Source organism: Ictalurus punctatus, chromosome 25 (assembly GCF_001660625.3).
Source record: "Ictalurus punctatus breed USDA103 chromosome 25, Coco_2.0, whole genome shotgun sequence".
Taxonomy (NCBI): domain Eukaryota; kingdom Metazoa; phylum Chordata; class Actinopteri; order Siluriformes; family Ictaluridae; genus Ictalurus; species Ictalurus punctatus.
The window spans coordinates 12,597,664-12,607,515 of record NC_030440.2 but is presented as its reverse complement, the minus strand read 5'-3'; the positions used below and the strand labels follow the sequence as shown (position 1 = coordinate 12,607,515).

The 9,852-nt window shown below is 40.0% G+C and overlaps 1 protein-coding gene across 1 annotated transcript; it reads left to right on the top strand.

The window, feature by feature from the left end:
- The first annotated feature begins 203 nt into the window (after positions 1-203).
- On the top strand, positions 204-8,069 carry si:ch211-63o20.7 (Serine/threonine-protein kinase pdik1l-B-like). Its single transcript, XM_017456481.3, has 4 exons — positions 204-676; positions 2,162-2,852; positions 4,945-5,170; positions 6,411-8,069. The coding sequence occupies exons 2-4, from the start codon at positions 2,238-2,240 to the stop codon at positions 6,641-6,643; spliced, it is 1,074 nt and encodes a 357-aa protein (XP_017311970.1). The 5' UTR covers positions 204-676; positions 2,162-2,237; the 3' UTR covers positions 6,644-8,069.
- Positions 8,070-9,852: the final 1,783 nt, after the last annotated feature.

Here is a 9,852-nt window from a genome sequence, read left to right as displayed (position 1 = left end):
TCATTCATAAATATAGATTCTTAAAATCTCCACCAAACTTCACTATTTACCTCAAAGAATTGTCTTTGTAAACATGCACTAAAATTGTTTCACCTTTTTATTTCATATCATGATTATGAATTATTCATATTTATTCAAATGACTTCATAATCATTATTGTGAATTATTCATATTTATTCAAATGACTTCATATCGTTATTATGCAGGCATACGTATATAAGTTTTTCAAATCTGATATTTGTTTGGCTAATTACTCGGGTTATTTTTGTTATTTCAAACTAAATCGATACACAATGCTGTTGTATCTGGTGTACATGCATATATGTGAAAAGGTTTCAACTAAAAAAACAAACAAAAGCAACAACTGCCACCAGTCTGTAGATATTTATGAAAAACCTAAATATTTGTATCGTTCCTTCATTTCATTGGTCGGTTTGAATCCTTAGTGATAACGTCAGCGCTTATTGGTCACACGGGTACCGGTAACACGCTGTGACCAATAGGAGCGCAGATTCGGTTTAAGGCGGGAAGCTCTGAAAGGCCGGAACTTCCGCTGAAATTTTTGTATATTTTATTTGGATTAAGCGCTTTGCTTGTACACGTCAGATACATGTACTTCTTTTGTGTGGGTTTTTAATACGAGCTGTGACACTGGTCACTTGATTTGTTTTCATGGGTGAGTAAAGTGACAAGACTTTATTATTCAACAAGGCTCTGACTTTTCCTTCCTCAAAATGGTTGAAAAGCAGCAGCATTATCTGTAGCGTACACTTTTAATTGTCGAGAGGTAATAGTGTGTGTTAAACTTGGTGAGTTAAAGTGAGTAGAGCAGATTATCCTTACATACAAGTGTTGTTTCTGTCCCTGAAGAAAAACCTCTTCTTTACACAGTAATACCGAAAAATGTCAAGCATAGTTTCAGACTGCTTTTAAATATTTTACTCATTTATATACAGGACTGTGCAAAAGTAACACCAGACACGTTAAAGAACAATAATCAGTACAAATCTAAACAAGGGCAGGGTTTGGTGTGATAACCCTTTGGTTTTTATTTTAAATAAATAAATAAATAAAGACTCAGTAGTCTCGGGTATCATTTTTATCAAGTTTTATGAGGAAATGAGATGTAAGTTCCTCTGACTCTGTCTCTACGACTACTACTTTTCTTCTTCGTCGTCGTCTTCTTCGTCTGTGCATTGTGCTAGTAGGTGAAAGCCCACCCACATGTCTACCACTGTCGTTCCCGTGTAAGTATTAGGTAGATAACCATAATGTATTGAACAGATTGCATTAGTATAAACCTGTGGTTTGGCTTGTAGCTGAACTGCTGGGAGAGCATCTTATGACCAATCAGAATGGAGAATTCTGTGGTATGACTTCAAACATTTCATTTTATTTTATGGTTGAATTTCCCTGACCAGTGGAAAACTACACAACTAAACATTGCAGTTAGTTGATCAGTTAAAGACCCAAACCTTAATATAAAAGTAGTTAAAGCAATACAGTCTATGATATTTTACTTATTGCGCAAACAAACACATCACGTACATGTTCATCTGAAATCAAAAATGGAAGTTTTGGTATGAATGTTAGACTTAAGGTTATCTATAAGCTGGTGCGCTCCAAAACAATGACATGATTCACATTTAGAAGATATACGCATTAAAAATTTAGTCCCGCTCTCTACCACCAATACGAAGCAACAATTTTGATGACCTCATTCTGGACTTTAGCTTCTAATCAGATTTTCTGTCCAATCAAATGCTCTCTAGAATCGTCGTTGTCGTCTTTGCGTTTATAATGCCCCGACATTATAAAAATCACCCTGTCGAACTACTGTCAAATATGGCTTATCCCGGGCTGTGAGGTAAGCTAAATGCTATTGGCTATTTAAAAAGGGGGTGGAGTCACTCAATGTCCCACCCTGATTTCCTGCTTCAGTGGAAATTTTCAACACATTGGATAATGCAGCGGGTTTCAGGCGCTTCACGGCGACTTTAAACGTAGAATTTAGTTTATAGTGTGCCTTTCAATGAAAAAACAGCTCAAACCTTTGGTGACATTAACATTACCCCAGGTCTATTTGGAAAGCTAAATTCAGTGTTGAAATTATTTATTGTGGTTTGAGGTATAAAAAAAAAAAGTTTTCCTGTCGTTGCAGCTCAAACAAACAAAATGTTCATCGTCCATGACACTGGTGTATCAAATATAATCCAGTGAGGGTAGAACCATCCGTCATGGAGCAGGTGTACAGGCTGCAGCGGGAAGTGGGTCGAGGCAGCTATGGCGTGGTGTTTGAGGGCCATGTGATGGAGACAGGCTGGTGGGGCTGCAGAGGAGACACGGTGGCCATCAAACGTTTGCCCTGCTGCAGCCCAGAAAGCATTGAACTCTACCTGCAGGAGCTTTGGGCCATGAGAGCCACTGCCAGTAGTCACCCGAATGTCATCGCCCTCCACAACTGCCTGCTGCAGACCGGCCCTAAAACGCTGCAGCCCCTGAAATCCAACAAGCTACCGCTGGACCTCGTGGAGAGTGCCCTCAAAGGAAGGGTTGTGGACAAGGACTCTAAAAGTCAAGCGAGAAACCCAGACAGGTCGAGGAGGAGACTGCCGTCCGACTGGAAGTTGCCGAAACGGTGCATGGCTTTGTGGCTGGTGATGGAATATTGCGATGGTGGAGACCTGAACCAGTACATGCTGTCTAGGTGTCCAGACATCCAGAGAAATCATGAGGTGGTTCGACAGCTCAGTAGTGCCATGACTTTCCTGCATGGATTGGGTATAGTGCACCGAGATCTGAAACCGGCCAATGTGCTCGTCTGCCTAACTAAAACTGGCCCAGTGATCAAGGTAATGTGTGGGTAAAACGCCACTAAAGTGGTCTTTAAAAGCTCAAACTTTCTTGTATTTGCTTCACTGGTTCCACCCACACAGCAAATCAGCAAAGCAGAACTTGTGTTGTATTTAAACAGTGTGACAGACTGGTTTCAATCCAGGCTTTCCAAACCTCACAGAAGTTCATAATGCAAAATTTATACAGTCCGTACAGGATGTTGTGGAGTTTTTTTTTCTTTTTTTTTCGTGTTTTTTTTTTTTTTTTTTTTTTGTGTGTCTTGTTTTTTTGTCTTTTTTTTGATCGTTGTGGTCAAAAATGCTCAGTTTTGCTGCGGCTTTTTTCAAAATCTGTGATGCAACTCGCAGTTGTTTGTGCTTTTTCTAAAAATATTATTTATTTATTTATTTATTTATTTATTTATTTATTTTATTTTTTGTGGAATTTTTAAAAAATTTATTTTATTTTTTGCCCTTTCACAGTGATGTTTGTTGGTAAATGAGATCTTTTAGCTGTACTCATGTTCAATGCACATGAATCGAAGAGGGCTTGGGCTGAATGCGTGTTGTGGTCACACAAATCTGCAGAAAATCTGTGGTAATTTAGAAAAATCGTAAACTTCTCGTTTTTGTGTTATTCAGTACGTTTACATGGACAACAATAATCGGATATTAAGACGATACTCTGATTAAGAATCTAGCATGTAAACAGTAATTTTATATTACCTTAATCCGATTAAAGTCATACACGGAGTAAACACCAATAGAATTAAGACATGTGGAGTACTCCTGTTTTAGTTGCATTATGGAAGTGCATTACAGACATGTACACACCTTAATCACACTATTAACGTCGTGTGGGAGTTTTCACCAAATTCCGCGACAGGACACGTACACACACGGCAGCGCTCAACTGTTTGACGGCAAACAAGAGAGCACGGCTGCGTCCCAAACCGCGTACTTACCTACTGTATACTAGGATAACTACACGTATCTCAGCTACTATATAGTAGGTAAGTACGTGGTTTGGGACGCAGCCCACGGCTTCAAGCAGTCGTCTATTTGCAGGTACAGCATGACAAATAATTAACTGCATTTGAAGCGTTTGTAAAATTTAAAAATAAAAACACTCAATTGTATACGGTACCATAATGAAGACGTAATGACGTGTGCTATGTTCTATAACATGTTCCCATTTTACATGAAAGGAATATTCTAAAAGTGACTCATGTAAACGCCTTAATCAGAATGTCTTATTCCGAATAAGACATAATAATTAGATTACTGCTGTCCATGTAAACGTATCAATTTCTGCGACCACAAAATCCTAGAGGGACTGATTTAAATTTGTACTGTTGCATTTACATTGGCAGATGCTCTGATCCAGAGCGACTTACAGTAGTGCTTTGAAGTCTCTATCAATAAATAATATATCCTGAATGTATCGTGTTGGTTCGTGTTTTCTGCTACTGAGCGATGGGGGTGTTTTTTCAGGTTGTCCGTCTGTCTGAGATTCCGCAATATCTCAAGAACGAGTGGTTGAACGTTTGTCGGATTTATATGGGATTATCACTGTAACCAGCAGATTAATGAATTAGGTTTTAGATTTGATCCACACAGGATAAAGTTCTCAAATGAATTAACGTCTAAAAAATTTTTGTTGTTGTTTTTTCTTCAACCGCTTCCTTCTTGTTTGTCATACAGAGATGGTACTTACATGTTGATGTTAAGGAATTAAAATTTTTTTTTTTTGGCTAGCTACGTGCATCTCTCCGGTATATCTCAAGAATGTGTGTTTGCTATGAATTTCTAATTGAATCAGTTCCAAATCAACCCTACAAACATTCAAAGTCAAATGTCTGAAATAGTTCTAATAGTTTAATATTTTAAGGGTATTATGTAGTAAGAAGAAGGACTAGACTTGTTGGTGGCAGAGGCGTCCCCACTGACACTGAGTGGTCAACTGAACCAGACTCTTGCTGTATTGAAAAAATTGACTATATGTAGATGCCATCGTATCTAATCTAATTCTGATTTACGTGTATCGTTACACTCCCTGCATTGATGTTTGTGTTTTGTGGCTGACGATTTGCCTTGATTTTTGTTCCAGGTGGCAGACTTTGGGCTGAGCAAGACCGTAGAAGGCCCAACAGAAGGGCAACGGAGGAGACTGGCCCTCTCCTCCACGTGTGGTTCAGACTTCTACATGGCCCCTGAGGTGTGGGCTGGACACAGCTACACAGCCCAAGCAGACATTTTCTCTCTAGGTGTTCTCTTCTGGGCCGTGCTGGAGAGGATCACCTTCCTGGAAGACGGCTCCAACGAGGAGCAGCTGGGTGAGTGCTCAGTCTCACGAATATGTTCCAAACCTAGTTTGGCTAACCAGTAAGGCGGAGATGTGGATTTGTAATGTTTGGTAAGTCATTTAAAAGCAAAAAAAAAAGGAAGCATATAAACAAATGACTTCACTTGGAAGTGTAAAGAAGGCTATTTTTTTCTGAGATGCAATACATTGTTTTAGTTTTTAGGTAAATGGGTGCAACAAAGATCAAAATGTAATGGGATTAGTATATGTGGATGGTATAACGGTTGATCTATTATTATGGTTTTAGGGATTTTTTTTGTTACGGAGACAAGGTGTGGATTTTTACATTACATAGTACGTTATACCATGATGTAACCCAATACCTTGATCATTTTAAACCAATGCTGAGATTTTTGTCCATACCGCCCACTACTACATGCCATGCTTTAAAACCCATTTTGAAGTTCATTTGGATCCTTAATTCATAACAAGGATGTTTTTTAAAGAATGAAAGGAATCAGTCCTGGGTCACTGGGGCGTTTTATTCTAATTTCACATCTCAGTGACTACACTGCTTATATCAGAACTGTACTGATTCTCCACACATACCTCCACAGTGCCATTTGCTCATCTTTAACCATGCTTTGGACTTTGGAAACCACTACGTTAACTACAAGATTAGTCTCTTTCTCGTAACTGATAGAGCCCTTGTTTATTGATATCATCAGCACTCATCTGAGCCCATTTTGGCTGCGTGTGACCCCAGACTCACCCTCGCTAATGCCAACCAGTGCATTGGAGCTACATCAGGATGGTAGCTGTGCTTAATTTTATGTATCGTGGCATTTGTGTGCCTGACTTAAGGGCCCATTGACATGGCGTATTATTGGTGATGGACTAAATTGGATTGAGCAAAGAGGCTTTGGATGGAGTGGCCAGCCAATTCAAGCAGGACTGTAATTACTCACAGCTGGCTACCACAAAGGTCAGGTGTCTCAGCCTATTTATTAAAGGCGGTTAAGAGCTTTCAGTGTTGTTTTTTCTTCTCTCATCCATCAAAGTTACGGGGTGTGTTTTTGCTACCTTTGTGCTGTAGTGAATACTAATGAATGGTGCCTTGTGCCACAGCTTTAAAGCATTAAACTTTGCTTTTGCTAATTTATATTCATTGAATGCCCTTGAATTTAGATGTTAATAATTTGGTGGTCAAACAGAAAATTTCCTCTTTTTTTTTTTTTTTGAGTTTGTCATATACTTTCATCCATCTGCAGGAGCATATGTGGAGAAAGGCCGCTGGCTCACACCGCTTGGAGAGGCTTTATGTGAGAATCCAGCTCTACAGTTGGTAATCCCCATGCGGGCACGACGGGCACCACCATTGCCTCCATCTCCAAGCCCTGACTTGTGTGCCCTGCTTTTGGACATGCTGGCGTTTGACCCTGACGCTCGTCCCACCGCTCTACAGCTGCAGGAGAGAGTTTATAGGGCCACAGACACTCACTGATCTCAAAAAAATTTTTATTTGTTTACTTGGACCCAATTAGACCGCCTCCTCTTTCTGCCCATTCTGAGAACTTTATGCTGAATATTACTGCCTGCCTTGTGGGATGTGTATTCTCTGTATTTACTCGTGTGCCTGCGTTCACATGCCGTCACTTTACAAATATTTTAAAATAAATGCTTGAAATATCTCTGCAGTATGAAACAATGCAATTCTGAACAGAAGTGCAGAAGTTTGCTGAGCCATAATGTCTACAGTGGAAAAAAGTTTATGCACCCCTGTTAAAACGGAGAGTTTTGGTGATGTAAAAAAAAAAAAGGAACACAATATAAATCATGTCAGATCTTGTTTCTGCCATTAGTGTCGTGTAGCAACCATCAAAATTCACCAGCTGTTTCTGGAGGATTTTCCTGACATCTTGGTTTCATCCGGCTGCCTAACTGACTGAAGAGCTTACAAAGCATGTGCAGGGTCTCCTTGTCAAAATGTATTGGTCAGGAGAAGGGTATAAAAGAATTTCCTAAACATAAGATGTACCATGGAACACTGTGAAGGCAATCGTTAATAAGTAGAGAAAATGAGGGCACCACAGTGACCTCACCAAAAACAGGACCTGCCTTTTGAATTGAGTGAAAGCACGAGATGAAAACTTATCAGGGAGGCTGCCAAGAAACCTACCGCTACACTAAAGGAGCTGCAGGAATATCTGCAATTACTGCTCAATCCCTGCATGTGACAACAATCTTGCCTACTTAGCGTGCCTCAAGGTCCCATTCCAGAACCTTCACACTATCTGTTCCTCGGTGGTGGAATGAACCTCAATCCAGACTGCAGAATCTGTCACCATCTTCAAGAAACAGCTAAAGACCCCTTAACACTTAACCAACCCCTAAAAAAAAAAACCTCTGCTCTGTGCACTTTGCTTCTTCTAGAACTCAATTAACAGATCTTGTAAGGTAGCACTACTTGTATTGTTCTCTGCTTGATACATCACTTTGCTTGTATTTGCTCATTTGTAAGTCGCTTTGGATAAAAGCGTCTGCTAAATGAATAAATGTAAACGATCTCTCGTATTCTTCACATCAGGGATATAGATTAGGGTGGCTAGACGGAACCCCTTCCCCTCATGGGGGGGGACCCCACCCAGGCCCATCTAAACCATCCCAAACCATGTGGGGAAATTGTGTTGTGTGTTCTGATGAGGTCGATGTACAATGTTACGGGTATAATTCTAAACTACATGTCTGGTGCAAAACCAAGTCAGCTGATCACTCAAAGAACACCATATCCATGGGGCAGCAGGGTGGAGGCAGCATTACACTATGAGGCTGCTTCTGTTCAGCTGGGACTGGGGCTGTAGTCAAGACAGAGGGAATCATGGATAGCTCCAAATACCAGTGTAGATTGGCACAAAACCTACAGGCCTCTGTCATACAGCTGAAGATGAAGAAAAAGTTCACCTTCCAGCACAATAACGATCCAAAGCACAAATCCAAGTCAACATAGGAACGGCTTCAGAAGAAGGTCTGTGTTTTGAAATGACCCTGTCAGATCTAAATGCTATGGGAAAACCTGTGGAATGGTTTGAAAAGCGATGTGCACAGGAGTTTTTAACCCTCAGTTTGATAGATCTGGAGTACAGTAAATCTGTGTACACTTCCGCAACCAAGTTAGTGCAAGTTTAGTCGTCTTTCACTCGAAAGTTTAGTTGCTGTATCACATTAAAGGTGGAAAAACGTGATGTTTTCTTTCAGTTTAATTCATTTTACTTCACAAAAACATGCCATTTTAACAGGGGTGTGTAGACTTCTTTTTATATCCATTGTATATTGCACTAGATGTTTTTGTTTATGTATTTGCCGAAGAAAAAAATTAAAAAGTGACCGAACGTAAATGTTTGCTGTATTCATTTTGGAAGTGTACTTTGTGGATATGTGACACACAGTCAGACACAGTGACGAGGTTAATGGTGATTCTGCAGCTACTATAAGATTAGAACCAATCACTTCACATTGATGGAGCAGTGTAATTTCAGGCAAAGTGAGTGCAGCCTGTAGTAGTTGCTCTGCTGAATGGAGCGTTCAACACTCAGGCAGAGGAAAGGAGATGGAGTTCTCTTGAGGACTGCCACAACGTAGCTACTGGTGGGGGGGTTGGGGTTGGGGAAGACTTTTATATCCTTCAAAATGATCGCCTATGTATTTTCCATAGCTTTGAAGTAGTTGCTGAGCTTTTACCTCAGTTATTGCCCTTTTTTTTTTTGCTGGTCTGTACTTGTCAAACGGTCTTTCGGCTCTGAGCTACGCTCAATCTTCCACAGGAAATGAAACTTCCAGTTTGATTGATCTAGATTAAACCTGCCTGGATCCAAAACTGTTTCTTTTGGTTGAGCAGTCATATTTCAACATATGGAAGAGACAAGAATCTATTGTTTATTAAATCTGCTTAGAGTCTCTAACACTCTAAAGCATCTCAAATCTAACTCCCTATGTGGGATACAAGTAATAATAAAACATTAAGATGAATAAACATCACTTACCGTTTGATGTGTTAGCGTGTTGTGTGGGACATTGTTAGTGCACGGTGTTTAATAAGAGAACCAATCTCAAACATGAGTAAGTACAACTACAAGTACAACTCGGAATTTAAGTACAAAATAAATCTTGGGTGCGGTGTTAATTATAATGAACCAAGTTCCTCAGACAGGATGCTTCCTTAAACACCTGAATTCAAGATTATTTACAAATGTGCAGAAGCGTTACCCTAGAGATCATGGACACAGACATATTTTTATCAGAGCATTGACTTTGAGACAGTGCAAATAAAACTTCTGTAACCTTCCTGCCCAGGAAGGATGTGATGTATCTGTGGGGCTTTTAAATAGCTCTCGTCGGTGGCATTTACCCGTATGCCCTTGTAAATCAAAACACACACCATGTTATACTGTGGTCATCTTCTCTGCAGCTTCCATCTCCAGTGAATGTATTGAAACTTGATTATCTATTAAGCCTGGGGTATAAAGGTCCCGCGAGGTCTAGCTGACGAACGGCACACAATACGAACAATAAAATACTTAATTGTTGCAGTGGCTGTGTTGGTGTCCAATAAAGTCATGACGACGAGCTCGACACGTGCATTTAATTGCACGGTGCAAGAGGCGAGTCATGAGAAAAGACCAAACAAAAACCTCTGCCCTGTGAACGATAGCATTT

Coding starts and splice junctions, on each gene's coding strand:
- si:ch211-63o20.7 (XM_017456481.3), top strand. CDS start 2,238: ATGGAGCAGGTGTACAGGCTGCAGCGGGAAGTGGGTCGAGGCAGCTAT. Junction 2,853..4,944: donor AAACTGGCCCAGTGATCAAG/GTAATGTGTGGG, acceptor TTTTTGTTCCAG/GTGGCAGACTTTGGGCTGAG. Junction 5,171..6,410: donor CTCCAACGAGGAGCAGCTGG/GTGAGTGCTCAG, acceptor ATCCATCTGCAG/GAGCATATGTGGAGAAAGGC.